Source organism: Urtica dioica, chromosome 3 (genome assembly GCF_054948205.1).
Source record: "Urtica dioica subsp. dioica isolate 48M chromosome 3, U.dioica_male_clone48M_v1_H2, whole genome shotgun sequence".
NCBI lineage: Eukaryota > Viridiplantae > Streptophyta > Magnoliopsida > Rosales > Urticaceae > Urtica > Urtica dioica.
Genome location: NC_142758.1, coordinates 46,480,825 through 46,506,857, shown reverse-complemented (window position 1 = coordinate 46,506,857; position 26,033 = coordinate 46,480,825). Strand labels below are relative to the sequence as shown.

Sequence of the window (26,033 nt, the reverse complement as noted above, 5' to 3'; positions counted from 1 at the left end):
AACTGAGAGTTATGGCTATGTGAATTACCAAAACAGAAGTGTTCATCGCTCAAATAAACCCTAGGTGGATTTTATATGAACGACTTATTCTCCTAATCTCTCGCGAACAACTCATAAGTCGGACTTTACAAATCCGATCTTATATACCAAGAAAATCGGAAGCTAAACAAAGTGTTTAGTTACCATTTTTGTTTCGCTCGGGAGAAAAGACATAAGTACCCTGCTGCTAAGTTGCTTGAACAACTTCTTAGAGCTTCGACTTGAACAACACTGTTACAATTTGTTTTACCAAACATAACTATGCCACAAAAGATCCAACAATTTGTTTTATTAGTCACATTGGCTAAAAGGCTAATTATACACAATTAATAATAATAATCATAATAATAATAGTAATATGTTTTGTGCTCTGATGATCATAGATACATTTTTTTAAGGCTAAAAATAAGCTTAATTTATCTCCTCATTTCTTATCAATATATACCCATTATTTTCCTTTATAAGTGCATTTCTTCTTCGATATGGGACTTTTCTAAAAAGTCAAGACCTACATAATAATAAAAGAGAAATTTTATAATGCATACCTTATAAATTGAGAAATATCAAGAATGGACTTGTACGTGCGAAATATTTAAATATGGACTTTTAACCCAAAAACGGACAAAAATACACTTCAGAGCATTTAACTCTCCTTTCTCTCTAGCATTGATTCATTTCCTCTCCTCTCTCTCTCTCTTTCTCAAATTCTCTCTAAATTGGTGGATTTCGTATATTTTCGTTGAAGAGAATAGGTAAGCTCACTTATTTTCAATGATTTATGTATATTTTGCTATAATGACTTAGGATATTAGATCTGGCATGAAAAAACCTGAAATTTACAATGGAATACGATAGAATAAGATGATATTTCATAAGTTTTACGATGAAATTTAAATAATTGTACAATAATATACGATTAGAAGACCGTGTATGAGTATCGAAAAAAAACTTGAGGTCGCTCCCTGTAACAAATGCTCGAACGGAGTCCCTTCGAGTTATCTAATTAGATCAAGCTTTCTGAATCTCTTTGTCACAACTTTTAAGGCAGTGATTCCACCGCACGTGATTCGACCCCGAAAGCTCTCACCATACTTAAAACCCTAATAAAAAGAGAAAAACACTCATTTTTAGCCATCAACATAACTTATCGGAAATCATTGTACACTATCAAAATTTATTGTAGCCATTGTAATATATCGTAAAACTACATTTAAAAAAAATGATCGTATACTATCAGAAACCATCGAATTCCATGTTAACTTCTATCCATTTTATCGTAACTCCTATGCATTTCATCGTAATCTGTCGTAATCCCTCGTAAACCCTATCGAAGACCATCGAATCCTATTGTAAATGATCGAAGAAAAATCCCAAAACTTTTGAAACTCTAACTATGCACATATTCCATCCAAACCAATCCAAATAATCTAATAACCTTAAATATTCACTCATAACATGATTTGTTAAAACTATCCCATAACTAATTAAAAATAAATAAACACGAGATTGTTACTTTTTTGGGCATTTTGAGTCGTCGAGGATTAAAAACACGCGAGCTCGTCGTACACCGTCGAAGGTCGCATCGTACACCGTCGGAACTCGTCGTACACCATCGTAAAAGCGTTGGAACTCGTCGGAACGTGAAGGTCGAGAGTGAGAGAGAGAGAGAGAGAGTAAATGAAGAAAGAAAAAGTGAGTTTATTTTATTTGAGGAGTATTTTAATTTCGTATTTTTTGGGTCCAAAGTTTATTTTCAAAATATTTTGAAATAAGGGGTTTTCTAACTGGGAGGTCTCCCTAATTCAACGTTTTCCAATATTGGCTGAATAAGTTTTCAAAAGATGGTACAATTGGGAATTGCTTTGAAATAAAATGTTAATAGTGGTTCGGCCCATTCCCTATTAGAGAATTATCTTCTTCATCGCTCGACAAGTTCAATCACTCTGGAGAAAAAAAAAAAAAAAAAAAAAAAAAAAAAAAAAAAGGAAAAAAAAAGTGCGATCGCAGAAAAGAACGATGGTGAAAGTTGCAACGTTCTTCGCAATGACCTTCGGGTCTTTCTTGCTTATGCAATCCATGGACCGCATCCATGTTTGGGTTGCTCTTCACCAAGACGAAAAGGTTAGGGTTTCTCTTCAATCTTCAATTGAATTCACTTCGTTTACCATCAAATATAATCACTCGATTCTTCAAATTAAACCCCTAGATTATCTTTTGAGCTTTACCGTAGCTGAGTAGAATATACTCTCATTATCATCGATATATTTAGTCTCAAATTTTGTTTCTGTTTCGAATTTAGGGAATAGAAATTAGGAACTTCTTTTTTAGGTTTTCGAATTGTAAAACAGTGCGTTTCAGATTGGGAAAGGTTTACCATTGTGCGTTTCAGATTATGAACTATTTCATAGTGCCCATCGTCGATATATGTGACTCCCTTTGCAGGAAGGAATAATTACCCATGTGATCATCAAGAATCCAAATTTTCGTTAATTTCAGACCAAGCTTCTGATAAATTTTGGATTTAACTCTTGGATGAATTTCTTGTTGGAAATAGCCTTTATGCCATTGATAACGAGAGGGACCAATGTTTTTAAACTATATACTTAAATAATTTGAACAATCAACCCATTCAATTTTCCATTGTCATTCAATTTAGTCTTACAAGCGAATTTGTTGTTTTTAGCAAGAGAGACTCGAGAAGGAAGCCGAGATTAAGAGAGTCCGCGCACAGCTGCTGAGAGAGCAGGCTGAACAGAGAGAGATCGCGTAAAATTAGATTATATATAAATGCATTGTTTTTGACGTTTTATTTTCGTCTTGATTTTGAACTCCCTGTTATTATTTTCCTTTCTTGAGTTCCCATGTCACAGACAGTGAAGAGTACATTCTCATAATAACCAATCTTTGCCATATCATAAAGTGAAACCTGTTCAGGAAATCTGCGCTTTCCATTTCTTTTCCTTTTGCGCATGACTTTTTTTTTTTATATTATTATTATTGTTGGATAAATGATATTGGTGAACAAGATCATCTGGATTTTTAATGTTCTTCCGAATCAAACAGGCTACGAGAATGATTTTGTTATGATATTCAGGGTTTAGCTTATCTAGTTTATGTCAGCTTGCAATATTACTATTTTCGAGTCCCCAATAGCAGCGCTCTCGGATTTCTTTTTTTCTTTTATTATTATTATTATCATGCCTAGATCATCTTTCAATACTACTGGTTGAAGAAAACATCCATTTTTGAAAGATAAGATGAACGAGTATATGATGTTGAGGTCAAGAACTTTGAGTAACTAAATGATATACTCTATGTATGAGGAACCAGAATAACCACCGACTGGATGAACTGAGATATTTTTTTGTAATTACAAACTAAAAAAATTGCCATCATGTATGTTAGTATAATAATGGAATGGTGAAATTAATTCATAAGCAATTTTTTTTGGTTAAAATTTTAATAACTTGGAACATTTTCTATTTTGAAATCAATTGGTTACAGAGTGTCACATTCTTATCATAATCTTAATTTCTTATATATATCCACACCAGAATCTAGCAGTCTTTAGAAAGAACCAGAGAACAGAGACAGAAAAAGAGAGGTGTATCTTTGAAGCCTTTCTGTTCCCAAGCCTTGCAATAAAACCGTGATATCAGTGCTTTTTGACAACATAATCATTCGTCAGCTTCATAATCAGCCTAAAACCGCATAAACGAGGTTGGCATGGTATATAGTCTAAGCAGCAGATAAACCAAAATTACACAAATCATACATCTAAAAATAGATACACAAAACTTTGCCCCATATTTTCTGGCTTTTAGCTACACTATAAAAAAAATCCCACTCTGCATGGCTTTAGCTTAACAAACCACAACCTTTCTCACAAACTAAACAACAACAAAAAAAACACTTACACTACTAGAGCTATGGATTATGGAAAGCTATGCACGGCCGTTCTCTCGCTAGCCCTACTTCTCGGGGCGGCTCGGAGCTTTGAGCTCCGCGACGAAGACTTGGCCTCGGGGGAGCGTCTGTGGGACTTATACGAGCGGTGGAGAAGCCATCACCGAGCCTCCCACGATCTCGAGGAGAAGAGGCTGCGCTTCAACGTGTTCAAGGCCAACGCGAGGCACGTCAACGAGGTGAACAAGATGGGCAAGCCGTACAAGCTGAGGCTCAACAAGTTCGCCGACATGACCAACCACGAGTTCATTGCCTCCTATGGCGGCTCCAAGGTCTCTCACTACAGGACGCTGAAAGGCGAACGCCCCGTCACCGGATTCGCTCACGGGACGGCTTGGGACGTTCCGACCTCGGTTGACTGGAGAGCCAAAGGCGCGGTCACCGCGGTCAAAGATCAAGGCCATTGTGGTAAGAATTTTAACCGAGAACTAGCATGGTGTCAAAGTTTGAAACTTTTTCACTTAGGGTAAACTTTTTCATTATTTTTTTTTCTTTCTAAAAATAATAAGGCCCTCACTTTTTAACTGTACAAACTAATGTCTTTATGTTTTGAAATTTTTGTATTTAATTTTCGAATATATACCCTCGGTGTTCAAAAACTAATAGTGGAATATCATGTTCTGATAGTTTTACTAAATGACACATGATATAATTTTGAGAGAAATTAAAGATTAAATCCAAGTAGTTAGGAACTTAGTATAGATACATAATATTATTCTCATATAGTGGAATTATAGGATAATGTGTAAATTTGAAAAGTGAAGGTATAATAAGTCTTTGCAGTTTAGACTTTGGAACCTACAACATCTTGTTAAAATGTTGTGAGATAAGATTTGATGCCGTGTTTGATGCGTTTATACAGGAAGTTGCTGGGCATTTTCTGCGGTGGTCGCGGTGGAAGGAGTGAACAAGATAAAAACGAACGGGTTAGTGTCTTTGTCGGAGCAAGAGCTGGTCGATTGCAACTCGAAAAACAAAGGCTGCGATGGCGGTTTGATGGAAGACGCGTTCGACTACATAAAGCAACAGGGCGGTCTCACCACCGAGCAGAACTACCCTTACCAAGCCAAAGACGGTTCTTGCGACTCATCCAAGGTATGTAGTCGGTGGAGGCAAGTTTGATTAAAAAAACAAAAATTTAGCGATATAAGCCACATAAACATAAGCGTTTGCGTTTTAGCCAACGTTTTGTAAATTTTTCGTAAATAGTCAAAAACTACTGTAAATATTTCGTAAATAACCATATTTACTCTGCGTTTTTTGTTATTTTTATAGCCTAAATAGATTTACGTTGTTATTTACAAAAAATTAACGAAACATTGGTTATTTCAAAATTTCTAACCTTTCATATTCTAAAAGGGTTGGGTAAGAAAAAAAAAATTCATAATACAATTTTGGGCTAAAAATATTTATAAAAAAAAAAAAAAAATGATAACTTTATGGTAACTTTTATATAATTTTCAAATGTTTAGCTCCGCCCTTGTATATAAACGAAAAAAAGTGGCAATTATATAATCTTTGTTTAACATCGCTAATCTTTTATTACTATAAAGAAAAATATAAAGTAAAAATTTATGCCAATAGTTTCATTAAAAAAAAAATTGTTGGTATCTGACAGGTGAAAAACTCTCCTTTGGTGGCCATTGATGGCTATGAAATGGTGCCCGAAAACGACGAAAATGCGCTGCTCAAAGCCGTGGCCAACCAGCCTGTGTCGGTCTCTATAGACGCCGGTGGCAAAGATTTTCAATTCTACTCCGAGGTAATAATAAAAAAGAAGAAAACTAAAATCACTCTTTATCTTAAAAAAAAAAACGTACATATTAACAAAGTGTGTGATCAATCTGTTTATTTGTTAATATATTGTCAGGGAGTGTATAATGGAGAGTGTGGGACAGAGCTGAACCACGGAGTGGCAATAGTGGGATATGGAAATACACTCGAGGGAACAAAGTATTGGACGGTGAAGAATTCATGGGGAACCGATTGGGGAGAGAGAGGGTATCTGAGGATCCAACGTGGTGTGGAAGCCAAGGAAGGTCTTTGTGGGATTGCCATGGAAGGTTGTTATCCACTCAAGTCCTCATCACCGGCCAAGGATGAACTGTGATTTTCTAAACGATATATGCATATGTTTTTGCTTCAAGCTTTGTTTTGTAATAGGAGATAAATCTCTTTCTCTTGGTGGGTTTGTTACTTTGTTTAGGGGAGAGAGAGAAAGCGTGTATTTTGCTACGTGTTGTGTTGTAGTATCGATGTTTTGATGGGAATAAAGAGGTCCTTTTGATGGCCGAAAATACAACGAAAGTGAGTATGACGGAGCTAGTTTGTACAAAATATTCCGAGGAGGGGCTAATATGAAAATTTCTTATTTAAGTTTAAGAAAAATGTATATCATATTAAAACAAACAAAGAACTCGATATATGCTTGTGAAGGGAAGTTGTTAGAGGTGTTTATAGGGACAAAACAATCAAAATGACATCTTTCTATCTATTATAAGCTCTCTTCTGATAATAGTAGCACATAACTTTGCCGGTTGATTGTATGTTTCTTTTTTACTCTCTGACTCAAACTCGTCTCTTTATTTTAAGGGGCACGAGTGTTACAAGTGTGCGCGCCTATATTATGACCATGTAACTATATTAATTAAACATTCGAATTCAAATAAATCTTTTAAAAAAAAAAAAAAACAGTAAGATACAGTAATAGAATACGCGCACATATATGCACTCGTGAAACATGTTAATATGAAAGGTTATCACAGATCGGTCAATAGTCGAAAGTAACCGTTTTTTGTAACTTTTTTTAGCATTAACCGCTGAACTTCTAATTTTTCATAAATAACCGTTTTCAATAACAGTTAACCAGATTTCAATAACAGGTAACCAGATTTCAATAGTTGTTGAACAGATTTCAATAACAGTTAATCAGACTTCAATATTTGTTGACCATATTTCAATAACTATTGACCAAATTTCAATAATTTTTAACCATATTTCAGTAACAGTTAACTAGATTTCAATAATTGTTGACCCGATTTCAATAATTGGTGATTAGATTGCAATAAATGTTGACTAAATTTCTGAAACATGAGGGTATTTTTGTCCGAAAAAAAGAAACGGTTACTAGTGAAATGTTTTGAAAATATGAGAAAATATTAAAAGTGGTGCATGTTTTAGGCTAGTTATGAAATTTCTCCCCCTTGGGATTGAGAAAATGGGCCAGCTCGTGCATCTTCTTTATTGGGCCTCTGACGCGGTTATAGCTATAGTGAAAATAGCCTTCAATAGCCGTTTTCCTAATTTTTTTCAATATTAGCCGTTGAACCTTTTATTTTTCATAAATAACCGTTTTTATTTTGAAGTGTCTATTTTACCTTTAATAACTGTAACCAGATTTCAATATATCAATATTTTGAACCATATTTCAATAAATGTTAATTAGATTTCAATAAGTGTTGACCAGATTTCAGTAATTATTGACCCAATTTCAATAACATTTGACTAGATTTAAAACACAAGAGTATTTTTTTCAGAAAAAAAAAACAGTTACTATCGAAAGATTTTGAAAACATGAGTGAAATATGAAAAGTGACGCAGGTTTTAACCTAATTATGTAATTTTCCCATAGCTATATGAGAAGCATCCACAAGTGACCACTTTTTTATGTTCAGATTTTGAACTCCTACTTACATAGATCCTACTTTTTCTAATTTATATTGTTACTTGTTAGTGTAGCTAAATAAGTTTTTAAAAACGATTGAGTTATTTGAGGAATTATATCTTTGAATGAGATATTTATGGAAGTTTACCTAACAAATTTGCATTGTGTTGGGTATCATTCCGCTTTGGCCCATCATCCTAGTCCAGTCAAAATTCTCTTTTATTCATGGTATGAATTAACTGTAGAAATAATTATCATTTTTTTTTTTTTACTTTGTTTAACTAGTAATAAGGAAAAATAGCACCCATTAAATAATACGTAAACAAAAACAATAGCCCCTACCTTTTCAATTATTTTATCCCAATGGTTTAAAGGCATTAAAGTAGGATTTGGACATTATAACCTTTGTTACAAGGTAAGCCAACAAAGAAAGCTAACAAATAAATTTTTCCTGGAAAGGTAATACATCTTTATACACAAATAGGAATAAAGTTTAATAGAAGTTACTAAGTATAAAAAATGAGAAGACAAGAAGCCGTAAGAATTGGGTTTTCCCAAGTACCCCGTATCCAAGAATGTAACATTTAAATGATCTCTTTTACTTTTATGGGGTACCTAAACTTAATGATAATTATATATTTATATATGAATAAGATATATGATTAAGACCAAAGTGGCCAACCGTGTGGCCTTGTTAAGCTGAAAAGGGCTCACATTTCCCCACGGCATGGTCCATGGTGGCCAAGCCATGCCTCATCCCCAACACCACAAATCTTTGACCACTTCTTATCCCAAGTTACAAGAAAAAATATTACAATAATACTATTCTGCAAAGGATTAAGAAAAGAAACAACACAGAAACTTTATTCACATTCTTCCACTAGATTATGAATAAAAGAAAAAATATTACAATAATACTATTCTGCTAAGGATTAAAAAAAGAAACAACACAGAAACTTTATTCACATTCTTCCACTAGATTATGAATAAAATCATATTTTGGCATTGATGTCATAATGGAAAGCCCAATAGAAAAATGTTACTCTTTTTGAGATTTTAGGAATAGGTAAAACATGAAAAGGCACCCTCCATTGTTTAGAGTTGGAGACACTACTAATTGCATGAGATTAACCTCTCTTTTCTTTCTTTTTTTCTTTTCTTTTTCATACTTTGGTTACTCCTCATTTGGTGATTTTCCTCATAAGATTTAACTTATTTTTTCTTTTAGAGGAAGTAGAAATTATTTATTAAAAAACCATCTTCATTCGTTGAAGTTTAATATAATTCTTTGCTTTGAGTGACAAAATGTTAATCCTAGTACGGAGCCTCTTTTAAGATATAAATAATTAGACACTACATCAAATATAAAAGTCTTCTTTATTGAAACTTGAATGTCATTTATTTACAGAAGTTTATTAATTTTTCGTTATTTTGAATGACAAAATTATTGATGTGAAAGTCATTTCAAAACAATCTCGACAATTTATAGAGAAAATTAGATTTAGATTAATTAATGGGCATCATAATTACGTAACGAGATCAAATCCAATTCAGAAAAGAAATTAGACTAAATATAAATAATAGAATTAGATAATAATTGAAAAGTGGCTATGAGCCTTGTTATTGAATTAATATAAGACACAAATAATAATCGAATGAAAGGTTTGTATAAACAGAGTAAAAACGAGAATAATCGCAGTATCAGAGAGCTCGAGATCACGATGTAATCGTAGAGAAATTATAACCAGTAAAAAAAAAGGGTTAAAAATTGACTCATGGATCTCTTATTTTATAGCCTTTGAGGATGATTGGTACACTTTGGTTTTTCGGGACCATGTTTTATGTTGGAAGCAGTCTCGGCGTTCGTCAGTTGGCCACGTATCACATTTGACCCGGTCTTTGAGGGGCAAATGAGTACATTGTGCGTTGAACAGTCTTCGGCGTCCAGGTCGTCAGGTAAATGTTCAAGGAGCGCATCGTCAGGACAGGCCGAGCAAACACGAAGCGAGCTCGGGGAAGTGATGATACAAGCTGACTCAAGGGGAGCTCGGTCAACTAGTGATTCGTGATAACTAAACACATGTTTTGTCATATACCCAAGCTTTGGTAAATTTTAAGTAAATAAACACGAAATTTTATTAACAAAGTTAAAAAGACATTAATAATTGTAAATATTCGTTAATAATTGCAAATAACCATCAGACTGCAATGATATACATAAAATGTTGAAAACGGCTAAATAATGTCAAATCACTATAATGATTATTTACTTAAAATTTACAAAAAGTTGATTATTTAGCAAATCTCTAAGTTTTGGTGTTTTAGTATTTTAGTTACTCAATTAATTGTTTTAAAAATAAATTAGAATTAATCATGCATATTTTTGTAAGCTCTAATTATCTAAGGGTGTGGAGACTATTTAAAGAAGAAGTTCAAGAAACTTAGAATGCTGTGTGAGCAAATGAGGGAATTGTAGGAATAGAGGTTTTGTCGTGCATGAAAATGGTAAAAAAACAGTGCCTGTCAGCAAAGTCGTTTTGAGACCAAACTATACGAGGTTAATTTGGCGTTGCAAATATTCAAAAAAACAAAAACAAATACAAAAACAAAACGAAACAAAACACAATAAACGGTCACACACAAATACTTGTGTACGTACGTATATACAAATAAAGAATAAAAAACAACGAAGTCAAAAGGAGTCACGAGACGTGGGAAACATCGGGTGGTCCACGTGTTTAAACCCCACAAAATCAGAGAAAATAATAGTAGTCTTCTGACAAAGATAAAGAGGAACCAAAATACAGCATGGCATAATGGCATAAATAGTCATTCAACAAAAGGGAAAAACACAATAGTACATTCACACTAGGGCGGCGCAAAAAAACCGTAAAAACCGTAAACCGGACCGGACCGGGGATTTTTAAACCGCCGGTCCGGTTTAAAACGGTTTTTTTTTTCCCCGGTCCGGTCCGGTCCGGTTTACTCAATGTAAACGGTCCGGTCCGGTTTTTTTTTTTAAAAAACCGTTAAACCGGACCGGACCGGTTTATTTATAAAAAAAATTTAAAAAAATTTAAAAAAAATTAATTGATGTCCAATTAGCCAAATTAGGCATTTGTGCATGTATTTAACTCCCAAATATGATTATATGTTTGTGTTTTGGTGGAAAATTAATGGTTTTTTTTAAAAAAAATTATGTGAAACGGTTCAAAACGGTCCAACGGTCCAAAACGGTCCGGTCCGGTCCGGTCTAAACGGTTCAAAACGGTCTAAACGGTTTAAAACGGTCCGGTCCGGTCTGGATGATTTAAAACGGTCCGGTCCGGTCCGGTTTTTACAGTTTTTTGGTCCGGTCCGGTTTGGGTTTTTTTGAACCGTTTTGAACGGTCCGGTCCGGTTTTTTGGCCGGTTTTGGACCGGACCGGACCGTGCACATGCCTAATTCACACAAGGCCATCACATTGAACTAAAAGTATACCGCTGTAATTTTCTTTCATTTTAATTATCAAGCGTTTAAAAATAAAAGTCATGCATCATGAATTTTAAACTTAAAATAAAATAAAATAAGGTCTGTATGCAATACCATGATTACATTCAATTTGAGCCTTATTATCTTACATCACAAAGTATACAATCATTTTATAAAAGATACTTAAACTTTGTTAAGCCATATTTGGTAAAATGGAAGAATTCATGAATGAATAGATTAATAACAAGATGTTAATAATAATATAGCATGTATATGTATTCCATCAAAGAAAAACGATCCTTCTTCAACGTAATTGTGACACACTCAAAAGAGCAACATTTTTGCTTAGTTGCTCTAGGGCCGAACATGAGAGCCGACCTTGCCCCATTGGAGGGTTGGCCAGAGGACTGGCCCAACCACGAAGGCTGGTCCCGCATAATTCCAATGATTATCGGCCATGTGTCCCTCTCCAAGAACCGACCAGGTGGATCGGCCCTACCATCTCTTAGGGTAGATCATGTCTTGTCCATGAGAATCGATCTAGAGAGTCACATTTATTATAAAATATAAATGTAGATGCATGCTGGCATGGAATTTTTCTCAATAAACAATACCGAATTTCGAATGAAAAACGATTTAAATTTAATATTTTTGAGGACTAAATGCTTGTCGTGAAATTTTGAATTATCTTTACAAATAAATAATTAACAATAATATAATGAGTACTATAAGAATTTTTGGAAGAGAAATGAGATATAATAGATGAGAAAAATAATGTGTATGAAGAAATGAACAGCAATTGATGAAGAGATCGAGCTTCATTATATTATTTCTTGATACAAAGAATTCGTGTAGAGTGGAGCTTATTGTATTTGCAATTTTACATATTCATATACTTAAAGTATAATTGATCGTAATCATTAACTTAAATGCTAACGTTCATCTCCCATTTACTACAACCGTTATCTTTATTTGCGGTTCAAAATGTGAGCTTTGTGCCTTCTTCTTTAAGTATAATTAGTTTATTCTCCCTCGTCTAATTAGGTTTTTTTTATTTTTTTTGTGACTGTCTATTTTCAATAATCATGAGAGAGGTTTTACACCAAACATTCCATATATTACTAAAAGGGACAATAACACATATATACCTTGTGTTTGGATAAAATATCAAGTTTAATTTTTAGTTTTAAAAAATGACGAGTTCATACATCTGATTTACTAAAATGATAAAATTATACTCTGAAATGGATAAAAACATCACAAATCTCCCTTTCATTAATAATAACTCTTATATATATAAGAAAAATCGAATCAAATCCAAATTCTCAATTTTGAAATAAAAATAGTATCAAGGATAGTCACACATCGACTGGGTATTACGATCATGGGCTCTTTATAAGGCTTGTGGCTTACTCCTATAATTGCCAAACTTGGTTTTAGATGAAACCCCACACCTTTCAGAGCGGGGCCCATTCTTGATTGTGGGCTACTTGATCGGGCCTATACTTCACGCTTCCAGTGTCTGTGCCAATGTGTGCCTGTGCATATGCGCGTGAGGGGGTGTATCAAGGATAGTCCCACATCGACTGGGTATTACGATCATGGGCTCTTTATAAGGCTTGTGGGTTACTCCTCTAATTACCAAGCTTGGTTTTAGATGGAACCTCACACCTTTAAGAAATAGCCTTAAATTGAAATTAAATAATAAAATTCATATCTCCTAAGAGGTGACTTCATTCCGTGTTCAAATTGCGATTCTGAATCCTGGATTCTCTGTTCGAATATGTGATCTTGGTGACTATCAACTGTCGATTGTTACATTTTTGTCTCTTTCTGTGTTCTTCACAATTAAAATATTGTTGTTTATTTTTTAGCATTTAAATAAATTATATATATGGCACGAATGAATAAAGGTAATTGGTGTTTATATATAAATATTATAGTCAACGTCAATTAAAAGTAAATAAAAATTCAATTAAAAAAAGGTTTGTGGCATTGTTGTCTATTTTATAGTATAATTTTATCATTTTATTTAAACAATGAGTATGAACTCGACATTTTTTAAAATCAAAAGTTAAATTCGATATTTCATTAAAATACAAGATATATATGTGTCATTTTCCCTTATTAAAATGAAGCAGAGTCTTCAAACTTGAATTACTGATTTACCCCTATTTGTTTCAACTTCTCTCTCATATGTTTGGGGTGATTTGGTCTATAGAAGAGAGAGAAAGGTTTTGTTTTATAATCAACGTTGAGGCAAAACAATATACATAGCAACCGACTCTGAAGTAAAACAAAAGGATAATTTGTCTACACCTTCCCTACCTTCATACTATTTGTAACCAACTATGACCCAGGAAAAAAATTCACCATGAAAATATTTATCTCATAATAGTAACATGTGAGAATAATAACATTTGAGAATCAATTTTCAGTACCTCTGGTTTGTTTTATTTTATTTTATTTTTTTCTCACCGTTTTTCTTACACTCACTAACAAAGCCATAGGAAAAGAAAAAAAAAACACCAACGGAAATGACCAGATTTTGCTTATCATATTTTTTTATAAAATTTATTATAAAAAATGAGTTAATTAAGGTTCTTTTTGCATTAGGTTAAAACTCATAAACCGGTTTTTTCTTCCCATAAGCTTTAGAACAAATCTTTGTTCTCTTTTATCGCATTTTATTCTCCTCTCAAATTGTGGCTCATGTGAAGGCAGAAAGCATAAAGGCGCAATATACTTAAACGTCCCAACTTAAAATGTTATTTTCTTAAAAACTATCTATTATAGTATTTCAGATTCAAATATAACCTGTAGCGGCAACGTGCGTGTACATTAACTCTTAACATATATGATAAGATTCGGAGATCATCTTCATATATATATATATATATATATATATATATATATATATATATATATATATATATATATATATATATACAAAATAGACATTTAAAACTAATATATTAACAAAATAATCAAAGTTTCAGATTTTCAACAAAGTAGCGAAAATTACGTTGTCAAATTATTTTTACGTCAAAATTAAATTTTTTAAAAACTATTATAAGAAATTTATATAACTTTCAAATATATCAATCCTAAAACTAATTTTATTTTTGAAATATGATTACTGCACTTTTTTTTTATATTCTTATAATTTTAGACAAATTTTAACTATTTTACCTAAATAATCATTCAAAGCAGAACACGTATCATTCTATTAAATAACAATAACGAATTTAAAAAATAAAATAGCAATAACAATAAATATATTCCACGATAACATCAAAGTTGAAACGACAAACTAGTTTGGTTTTTCTAATTCTTGCAGTCTAGAGACTAGTTAGTAAGTTCAAAATAAAGTGTGTATAAATTCTGTGAAATATGTACTACACAGTGTTGGTCTACACTCACTGTTCAACCTCGAGAGAGAGAGAGAGAGAGAGAGAGAGAGAGAGAGAGATATGAGGGGGTAGTGGTGGTGTGGTTATGGACTTATGGGCAGTGAGTTAGTGAGAGATGATGGGAAGTTTCAAGTAAGTGGATTGATTCGAATAGATATATAATACATACATACACACATATGAAATAGAGAGAGAGAGAGAGAGAGAGAGAGAGAGTTTCTTTCTATTTCTATTTCTCTCTCTAAAACAGCTGCCAAACACTGCAGATCTGCGTCCTCACACTGCAACCCCAGCCAGTAGTTGTACGGAACAAAGTAAATACTCTCCCACCGCCACCACATCTTCTGCCACCTCATCTCTCTCTCTCTCTCTCTCTCTCTCTCTCTCTCTCTCTCTCTCTCTCTCTCTCTCTCTCTCTAATACATATGCAAAATAAAAATAATGCGACAAAATAATAGTAATAATATCGAAACCTATCCTTGATGATATACGTTTTTACGTTTAGTACTATTGACTGTTTGAAATTTGATTTCACTTATAATATTTTACATCTGATAAAGTATAAACAGGTTTACACAACAAAGGTTAGTTAACTATTTGGCGTGTGTTTGTTTTTTAGTTAAGGGACCCAAGTTCAAAACGTTCAGTTGCTTCGAAAAAAAAAAAAAAGTTCAACGGTCAGGTTAATTCCATGAGAGCATTTGATGCAGCACAGACAACAGTATAAAGGGCAAAACAAAAACCTAACATTCTAATACCAAGAATTTAGGCATTGCAATAGTAATTTAGATTCAACAGTAAGTTGACATACAAAACAATACAAAACAGTAAATTGACTCTAGCTAGCAAATAGAAGTGGGAACAAAAACCCATTAATTTTTATTGAATAATACATGTGACATTGATAAGTGAGCCCTTTATCTGAAGGAAAAGATTATATATAATCCACGTTCAATTCATCTCAGTCGCAATTGTCACTTCGAAATATATTCCTGATCAGAGTAGCTATAGACTTACTTGCAACGCAGCCAATTTAATTAAGCTTCTTCAGTCTTCACAAACTATACCGTCTGATTTAATATTATAATAAACATCACAAGTGTCACGTGAAAATATACATGATTAAAAATAAAATAAAATCATCCTTGTTAATATCTTTTATCTTATTGTTAGTACTGGCTTAGTAGTAACCAAATACACACAAGTCAAAAATATAACGATAATGAAAGGAAAGGTTAATACTTAGTACACAGCAACAAAATATATATATTCTCCTCGTCATAAAAAATATAGGTATATTTGTTTAACTTACAAAATAGACAAAATCATATGAAGCAAATAGGGTTGAACGAAAGAGACGGCTTGAAGTATAGACAATAGTAGAAACGAGAGTGACGTACAATAACTGGCTTAATTTTCATATTTGGCAGTCACAAAAAACGACAATCCCAACCTTATATATGGCTTCCCTTGTTTACCCTTCGGTCTCTCACTTGATCTCTTTCTGACCACTTTTTTCTTTTTCTTTATCCTTTTCCTTTTCTGAACGTTTAAGACTCAGACTCCTCCTAATGCTACTACTACACAGTTTCCTACTTTTCATTTGAAACTATATAAATAAGCATTTGAAATGAGAAATTGATCAAATATTGAAATATCAAGAATGAACATTTTAATTACAAAAATACATTTTTGACTAAAAAATAAACAATAATATCTTTTCAAGACATTTTAATTTAATTTTCATTGTAATTCATCATATTTAACTTGATTTTGATTAATTCCAATAAATTATAATATACTTTGATAAAATACATGGAATTTTATATTTCAACTAAAAAAAATTGTTTGAATGCCCTCAAAAAGTATTTTTATCCGTTTTTAAGTCACAAACGTATTTTTGAATATTTGTAATCAAAAGATTAATTCTTGATATTTATTTACTATTAAATCTACATTATAAAATTTATCTTTAAAATTATTTCATTAAGATATCATTTCTCCAAATGCAACTGCAAAATAATTAAAAGAATTGATTGTTGGTCTAATCGATCACGAAAGGAAAATCTTTTGAGATTGACAGATTTTGATATGCTGAACTTGAGAACTTACTAGTTATAGCTATGGCATAGATAGTGATGATTATGATACTAGGGCTTATATAAGCTATAGTATACTACTATTGTTGCATTGTATAGAAGTCAAGAAAAAGCATAAAAACAAATTAATTAAATATAAAAAAACTCTTAAGAGAAGAAAAAGATACACAAAAACGAAAGGCATATTATATAATTTATTTAATTAGATTTAGAATAGAGAGAGAGAGAGAGAGAGAGAGAAAGATTTTTTTCTTCTATCTTCTGTTGTAATTTACTTCCATCATAATTTCTAGTCAAACATCAAAAAACTGGCTGCATCTCTCTCTCTCACTTTCTCTTGATCAGCCTCCTTCCACGTCATCATTGCTGTCACTGGTGATAACGGTGCCGTTTGGTTGCGAGTACGGAAAGCCATCGCCGCTGTTGCTGGGGGCTCCCTCTTCTCCGCCGTCAATCGAAGATGACGGAGTTGACGCCGTTAGATTGGAATGAGTGGCAGTGCTGGGCGGGCCCACGACTGGGAGCGGCTCCGTTAGTTGACGGCCGTCGCGTGGAGGGGAGAAGAGCACGGGAAGGTAGTGGTCCATCTCGCATGGGAACTTGGAGTTCTTGAAATGCTCTTTCAGCGCTTCCAATCCCTTTTTCATTTCATCATCATTAATTAACTTCTTTTATTTACTGCTTTTTTTATTTTATAATACAAGTGTATAAATAGGCTGATAAATACATGTAACAAACTCATTTAATACATGAAATTGAGCACAATGTGCGAGTAGTTACTGCCCAAAAAAAACTACTATTTTTTCATTGTAATTACGTTGCTATCGATTCAAATGTATATATAGGATATACAGGATGATCTGTACATGTAACAAATTCATTAAATTCAAGAAATTAAGTGTAAATGAATGAGTCGTTACTGCCCCAAAAAAATTACTATTTCTTCATTGTGACAATGAAATTAAATTGCTATCGATTCATGTGTTGTATAAATGTGAGTAACTACTTGAAAAGAATAAATAAAGCATAAATGTGAGTAGTAGTGTACTAGTTAGTAACTAGTGCCCAAAAAAAGTTACAAATTGTTTATTATTGACCTCTTATAAGAAAATTTTACATAAATATTTCCATCTCAAGACTATTTAACCAAGATCAACCAGATAAAGCAAATATTTGAAGATATATTAGTAAATGAGTTGCGAAAAAACTATAATATCTTTAATAAAATCGATCAAGAAATTAAAGTAAATAATCACAAATTCTATAATTTCGTCACCAATTTCATTAAGAGTATGTCTTTTCACAATTCATTTACTTGGATCCGTAAAAAAATCCTTTTATGATTGATATTTAGTAAAATGATATTGGTCACAAATTTTCTAATTTTCATTACCAATTTCTTTTACGAGTATTAAAGTATTTCACAATTTATTTAATTTGATCCGAAAAAAATTGCTTTATGATTGATATCAGTAAAATGACGTTGAAATGATAATATTCATGTAAATTTCAGTTATGATTTCATTATCATAATTTTAAGAAAATAGCCAAGTTCAAAATTTTCTAGCAATAAAGTATGATTTTAACAAAATAATTTTTTTTGACATTGGACCATGACCAACTACATATATGAATTTACCCCGGGCCGGGCAAAAAATTATCGAAAGGTTATATGAAAAAAAAAAAAAACTTCGGCTAATTGTAGCTATTTTGTAGATTAGCATTTCAATTTTGTTGCAAGTGTTATTTATTTCAATTATCGGTTTAAGCTAAAAAAAACATTTATTTTTTAAACAACTGCTTCCATAGTTCCATTAACTATAGTACTTTCAAAATAACATTTCGTTAAATTCTCTGATATAGACATTGTATGGTTAACAAGAAGAAAAATAAATTATATTTTTGGCTTTTCAAAAATAAAGATGAACAAAGATATTAGACGTACTGTACACGCCTCAAGAACATACCTGAACTCGTGCGTAAGTAACTTCACAGATCTTCCTCGAGTTAAAAGCCTCCCAAACCTGAAGATGAAACGCCTTGTACAGCCGCCACGTGGCCTCCGGCGACGTCATGTTCACGAACCCGTATCCCACGTTACACTTATTACTGCCCGTACATTCATTTTTAACAAGTCACAAAATTAAACGGCCGTGATAATAATAATAATATCCATAATAATATCCATAATAATCAAGTATTATTAATAACTTACTTAAAATCAATGGGAAGGTAAACGAAGTCGTAGGAAGAGTATGGCTGGTCGGGATATTCGTCGGAGATTTCCTTATTGCAGTGAATGCAGTGATTGTCCAACATGTTCAACAACAGCTTTTGACTGCACATACAATGATTTAACTATATCATACATACACGACGTCCGACGATATATATTATACATATGAAATTATATATACATACCTGTATTTATTGGGAATGTTCTTTATCATGACAGTGGTTCTCGTGTCCTTGCACGAACTCGACTCAGCCATAGCTTCTTCGCTTATCAAGAACCGCGAGTCTAGCTTCTTCCCGGGCTTCGACTTCCGCGTTCGAGTACTCCGGCCGATGACCGTCGGTTTCATCCCATTCGTCTCCGCCGGCGGCGGCGGCGGCGGTGGAGGACTAGCTACCTTCTTCTTCGTAAACGACGGAGACGTAGTTTTCGTCGACTCGCTAGACACGTTGGTCGTCGTTTTGCTCCGATCATCAACACTCGGCGTCGTCGTTGCTGAGGTGGTCTTGTTCCAGGTCTTGACGAAGAAACTCGGCTTGTTATTCCTCGCCGGGAAATGAGGGTGTTCCGGGACGATTCTGCCGGGGAAGAGCATCCTCGGCGGCAAGTTCGGCGGAGGGAAGAACTTGGAGAGAGACGAAGAGGAAGATGGGGAAGAAGAAGAAGAAGAAGAATACGACCTTGTGAAACTGTTTCGGTCGGTCAACGCAGAGTTGACCAGGAATCTCCTGCTTTGGCCGCCGGGGCGACTGAACTCGACGACGACGGGCTTGCCGTAGATTTCTTTTCCGTTCATCTCCTTCAGAGCCTTCGCAGCGTCTCTCACGTCGAAGAATTCGACGAACTTTTGGTGCCTCTTCGCTGGCGTCTCTCTCAATTCCTTAATCGCACCTAATCAATGATCATCATAATTAAATAAAGATAAGTAATTGATTAAAGACGAATAAAATAATAAGAGCACGTGCGAATTGAGTACCGAAGGGTTTGAAGATTTCGCGAAGAGTCGAAACGGTGACTCTCTCGTCGAGGTTGAAGATCACGACCGTGCCTTGGTTGTGTCCCTCCGGCACGGCGTTTCCGACGGGAGTGACGAACTGAGCCCAAACTCCTCTCCCGGAGAGAATCCCCGGCGGCGAAGCGTGAAAGAACGACCTCTCGACGAAGTGGTGGCGATTTCGAATCTCGGCTAGGGCTGACTCGGCGCCACGGAGATCGTAGAAATGGACGGTCACGATGGCGTCGGATCGGAGCCGCTCCATCTGAACGGCTCTGACGTCGCCGAACGTCTCGAGCTCTCGCCGCACCGAAGTCTCGCTCGCCTCGCGAGGCACGCCGCTGAGAGCCACCGCTCTCGTCGCCACCGAATCGCCGGAGATTCTCGGCGCCGCAGCGACCGGGATTGAAGGCTCGAACGCCGTCGCGGCCGGGAAAGCAACCACGTGGAATTCGGTCATCGGCGCCGGAGCGACGTACGGGAAGAATATCTGCGGCGGCGGCGGAAGAGGAGGAATCGGCGGTCGGAAGAGGATCACCGCGTGCGGGTGATTCATCGGAATGAATTCCTGTGCCCTTGGGTCTAGGTTTCCCTGAAACCGGACGATTCCGGTTTCAGCCATGGATTTAGGGCAAAGAGAGAAAATGAAACTGTGGTTTGTTTTTGTTTTTCGTTTGTTGTTTTTTCCTTTTTGGAGCTAAAGAGTTAGAGCGGTGAGAGAGAAAGAAAGTTTAAGCTAGTCAAATTTCCATGGATGGAAGTCTTTTAGTAGTGATAGTAATAATATTAGTACATGTCTCTCTCTCTTGTCTCTGAGTGAGAAGAAAAATAATTCTAGAAAAAGAGAGCACAAAATGAGGTTTTGGTTTTTTGGGGTTGGGGTGTCTTTGTTTTGTTCGGTTCTTAATAAAATTCATTTTATTTTAGTTTAATTCAGGCAAAAAGTTGCTAAAAATGTTCTTTACAATGGTTGCCCCATCTAATTCTCTTTTTTCAGGAATTACGAGACTGCCCCTATGTGTTCGTGAACAGAGAAAGGTGGAGGTGGGATTTGATCGGTGGGGTCTAGGGAAGGAGGACCGTACACGTGGCGGAGCGTAGGAAAGGGAGGGTGGAGATGTAATTTTGCCAAAAACCGGAGGGTAATAATTGCTCTGTGAAACTTGGTGGGGAAATGGTACTTTTTCATGTGTGTGTCTTTTTGAGTTTTGAGTCTTTTGACTACTCGCCTCAATGCTTTATTTGTGTGTAGTACTCCCTCCATTAATTCCCTTGTCCGAATCATCGGTTCTTCTTCTCCCTCTATAATCTATACATACATCGTATATAGATATATCATATATCAAATATATTTGTAGAGACCAAGGTTTTAAATTACGGGGGAACCGGAGGAACCGGTCCGGTTCCCCCTTTTTTGAAGTCCTCGGCACCGGAACCACCAAAACCGGAAGTTTTCGGTGATTCCGGGGGAACCGGACCGGGATCCGGGAAGGAACCTGGTTCTCATTTCCCGGTCCGGTTCACTTAAAAAAAAATAAAAACCGGGTTTGGATTTGAAATTTTCCGCCGCGAGCCAAGCATTTTCTTCCTAGATCCCACCCGGATCCCGCCAACCCGCTAGCTTCCCGACGCAACGACGGTCATTTCTTCCCGTATCCCGTCGGATCCCGCCTTTCCCGGTTAGCTTCCCGGCGTCTCCTCTAAGTCCGGCGTCCTCGGCGGCGCGCGGCGCCGCTCGTCTTCTCGGCTAGAACGCGCGCGCGAGGTGGGTTCCGGGTCTCGGTGGCTGTCGGCAGAGCTCCCTCTCCCTCAGTCGCACGCTCTCTCGGCTTCTCTCTCTCTCTCTCTCGCTCTCTCTCTCTCTCTCTCTCTCTCTCTCTCTCTCTCTCTCTCTCTCTCTCTCTCTCTCCTTCTCTGCTCGGTTCTCTTCTTCTTCCTTCTTTTCTTTCTTTCTTTCTCTTTCTTTCTTTCTTTCTTCCCCTCGTTCTTTTTTTTCCCCTTTCTTTCTTTCTCTCGTGTTGGTTGTAAAGAGAATCCAAAATTTCCCAATAAGTCCCTCATTAGTTGCAAATAGATCCTTTTCTTTTTATTGATGTTGCACTTAATCCTTTCTTATTTGCAACCTCTAGCAAACTGAGCCGAACTCAAATTTTATTTCGATTGGATCCTGAAAAATTCATTACAACCAAGTCATCTTTATCTAATTATTTAGTTAAATCTATAACCGAACGGATTATAATTATATGATTCGAACCGAGAATTTTCTCATTCGTTCTCAATTAATTCAAATATATTCAAGGTTTCTCGGAAATAATTCTCGTTCTTGAGAATTTATTTCTTAAATTATCTCCAGAAAATATTTCCTCGGAAATTCTTTATTAATTGAGATAACTCGATAATTCCTTCACTCCTTCCGAGATTTATCATTACCTTAATATATTTAAATTACTCGATAAATTCATTGGACCATAATTCGCTAGAGAGACGGAAAAATATAACGAGGAATTTACTTCAAACTTCCTTCCGGATTCCTTTCACGCTGAAATTAGTTAGGTCGTTAAAATATATTTTCACTTTCACAATCTTTCTTACATTCGTGAAAATAGTTACGGTCGCTTTGAGTAGTCATTTATATTCCTTCTATTGAACTTACTTTTTGTTGTGTTTGTAATTTGGTATTGTGTTGAAACATTGTACACTATTTTTAATTTTATGAATTTTATCCTACGTACTTTGTATGTTTTCTGTATATTTCTTTTCTGAATTCCCCTCGGTAAATACGGTATTTGACGGTATTCATCTACGGTAACGGTAAGTTCAACGGTACCGGTTTTCTTTTTTTTAACTATACTTGTGAGTAAAATTGGCTATACGAGATCTCGCGTAGATGATGAGATCTCGCGGGACTTTATTTTTCGTATTATTTATACTATATACAAAATGGAAAAGAAAGAAAAAAATATACTATGAAATGTGATATCGAGATTTTTGTCGTAGAATCATTCAAGAATGAGACGGAACCAGGAAAGATACAGAGGATTTCATTTTTCCGGTTTGACATGGCCAGCAAAAATTGTGGATGAAATTTTATGCACCAACCGCATGATGAATTTCATTGGCGATGGTTAAATTCAGTTAGTTTTTTGGTATCTAAAACCGTTGGAATGCGATACATTGGAATATGATGGATTTCGGTGAAGTTAGGAGCCGTTTGGTTTAGTATTCTAAATTTGTTTTTTGTTTTTAAATTTTGTTTTCTGATTCTAATTTTAAATTTAAAAAACGGATTTAGAATTACGTTTCATAATATTTTAAAATGTTGTTTGGTTATGTTTTACATTCAATTTTTTTAGAGTTTAATTTAAAATATAAGAGAGATAAAATAGAAAACACATTTTCATTGTTTTCTGTCTTCTAAACAAATTTCAAAGAAAAATAAACATGATTCTAAATTTTTTTTTTAAGTACTAAAACCAAACATGTTTTCTAAAATTTAGAATTAGAAAACAGAAAACAAATTTGGAATCACAAACCAAATAGCAAAATATTTATCAATGTGAAAAAACGTCTGTAAATATTATTCATGTTGGCATGAAAACGAATTTTAAATGCGAGTGTTAGACTTTTAGAAGTAAAAACTAGTAAGATAGATTAAAGAAAAGCAAATTAGATAAAGATTACAATTTTTTAACTAAGAAATATTCCATCAAAGTGGAAAGTATGGATTACACCAAAATTTTGTCAATCCACATTGGTATGGCCTTAAAACAACAACCAACAAAAGATGAATCGAAAGCCTTGACCGCCAAAGTATGAAGGTTGTGCACCGGGATTAGGGACAAAGCCAAAGCTAAAAAAAATTCTTCGAAAAGGCTAAATAAAAATTTGTAACACCGTAGATTGATAATTATTTTTTAAATTATTAAATGTGTACTGAGAAGGTTGTTCAACTATGTTGGTGGACTACTTGTTGAACAACTGATTGATTTTATCAGGATTAGTTAAATCGACAATCAATAATCAATCAAACAGAAAACAATAGATGACACAAAGAATTGGTAACATTGTTTGGTGATAAAGCACCTACTCAGGGGGACTAATACATTCTGGATGAAAAGCAATCCACTATCTCAATAATTAAAGGTACATGACATAGATTTGCAGGCTCACTCTCAAACAACTATGAGCTCCCCTCAGATCATAGGCTATCTCTCTTTTTTCTCGACTCTTCATCCCGAAGATCGCACAATCCTCTCTTGAAGATTTTTCTCAGCGTATCAACGCAAAACACGCGCTCACAAAACTTTGTACAAATAAAGTACAACAATAGCAAGCTCATTGAACCAGTTGTCGATAAAGATCTCTTAGCACAGAGACTAGTTCTAGGTTAAGGTCGGCGGGAATTGACCTAAAAGTGTGTATAAACCTAATGAAACCCTATGCGAGTTTTATTAGGGTCAATAACAAAATCTCCACATATTAATACGATCTGGAAACCAAATCTGATCGTATCTCTATGAATTTCAAAACTAAAATCAAAATATTTATAGTTCAGTTCGCTCTGGAGGAAATTGGCTAATGTAACCCTGGCCTTGAACTTGGTTGAACACCTTCTTGCACTTTTGACTTGAACAACTGTTACAATTTGTCAAACTTATCCATGCCACAGAGGACCCAACAATCTTCCCCTTAGCATTTTTGGCAAAACAAACAAAAGCCATTGCGCAGAGTGCTTCTAGCAAATCGACACTACGTAAAGTGTTTCGAGCAAACACAACAAGCTATAACAGTTCTAATAAGTTCAAACATGAATTAGTTAGTACAACCCCAAAGAAATAGCTAACAACCAAATACTCCCATTTTTTGCCACAAAAAGACAAGGCATTGAAATATAACAGTTATCTTGATAGAAAAAAAATGCTGAAAATACTGAAGAAAAAATAAGAAAGAAAAATTACATAATTTTTCACACGGCGGCTTGATCACGGTCTTCTTCTTCATCTTCACCTGGGACTTCTTACACTGTATACTTTAAGTCACGTAGAAACAATGATAGATGCATTATGGAAGTAGTAATCCTCTTAATCTCAGTAGTCTTTAAATGGATCTCCGCTTCAAGTTGTCTGATGATCATCTCTTTCATGATATCAGAGAGGTAAAATGATGTACTTGCACACGAAAGATGGTGGAACATCTTCCTAGACAATTGTAGCAGTATGCTCTCCCTTAATGTTGTTCTTATGCTTCTCCGTGAACAACTTGGGATCTGCATTGGAACGGAGAGGCACTCTAGAAAATGCATCATAATCTTTTTTCAACTCTGGGCACTGCTTGAGTACCAGCTCACAAATGAGAGAAGGAAACCCAATGGGGTGATTCACTTTCTTATACGTGGAATGAGCAGCAATGTGTTCAAAAATAATGAACCCAATATACAACTTGCTCTTATTGCCAACAACCCACAAGAACACGTGTTGATCGACTCCAAATATACACCTTGTTCTTGATGGCAATTCCATACAACGATATAGAGTACTTAATTATCAAGTCAGTAGATGCTGCGGTTGATCAACCCAACGATTTCTCTCTTCCAGTGAGGCACGTGGTAACTTAGTTCATATCAGGTTCTTCTAAAACAACATCACGAACTTCTGTTCCAAAGTAGACATTGATGGACTCAGAAGTAATAGACAACTCATTTACTCTTATTTTAAATACTCCGAAATTAGGACTAGAAGATATCCCAAAATCATCATGCAAATTTGCTAACACTTCTCTAACAATCTAATCATCAAATGGCTTGGATGAGGTAACCATGGAGAAAAAGCTATTCAACAACGACACAATCTCGAGAACTGTGTACTTTTCTTCATCAAATAGATTTTTAAGGATCACCAATCTTTTCATCACTACATCTCATTTATTGGCTTGAGCTTGTGAAACAAACCTCACTACATCTCATTTTTTTTTGTTTTCTTCTGATTTTCAGGTGCTGATGGAGGATTGTCCTTTCTTCATTTGAGCAAGGACAACAACTTGTCCAATGACTTATCTCCCCTCAGATCAGAGACTCGCTCTATTTTTCACGCAACTCTTCCTCTCGATGATCGCCACTCACACATTTCTTTTGAATTTCAGGTGCTGATGGAG

General features: G+C 34.8%; 3 protein-coding genes across 3 annotated transcripts; 2 read left to right on the top strand and 1 right to left on the bottom strand.

Annotated features, from left to right (window-relative positions):
- Positions 1-1,979: 1,979 nt before the first annotated feature.
- On the top strand, positions 1,980-2,977 carry LOC149403179 (uncharacterized). The gene is made up of 2 exons (XM_089608865.1): positions 1,980-2,160; positions 2,723-2,977. Exons 1-2 carry the CDS (start codon positions 2,056-2,058, stop codon positions 2,807-2,809), a joined length of 192 nt encoding a protein of 63 aa, XP_089464991.1. The 5' UTR covers positions 1,980-2,055; the 3' UTR covers positions 2,810-2,977.
- A 126-nt stretch (positions 2,978-3,103) lies between these two features.
- On the top strand, positions 3,104-6,312 carry LOC149403178 (vignain-like). Its single transcript, XM_089608864.1, has 4 exons — positions 3,104-4,413; positions 4,868-5,100; positions 5,624-5,767; positions 5,876-6,312. Exons 1-4 carry the CDS (start codon positions 3,969-3,971, stop codon positions 6,113-6,115), a joined length of 1,062 nt encoding a protein of 353 aa, XP_089464990.1. The 5' UTR covers positions 3,104-3,968; the 3' UTR covers positions 6,116-6,312.
- Positions 6,313-16,838: 10,526 nt separating this feature from the next.
- On the bottom strand, positions 16,839-20,586 carry TEL1 (terminal EAR1-like 1). Its single transcript, XM_089609691.1, has 5 exons — positions 19,866-20,586; positions 19,075-19,780; positions 18,869-18,991; positions 18,621-18,762; positions 16,839-17,291 (listed from the first exon to the last, which is right to left on the bottom strand). The coding sequence occupies exons 1-5, from the start codon at positions 20,503-20,505 to the stop codon at positions 16,995-16,997; spliced, it is 1,908 nt and encodes a 635-aa protein (XP_089465817.1). The 5' UTR covers positions 20,506-20,586; the 3' UTR covers positions 16,839-16,994.
- Positions 20,587-26,033: the final 5,447 nt, after the last annotated feature.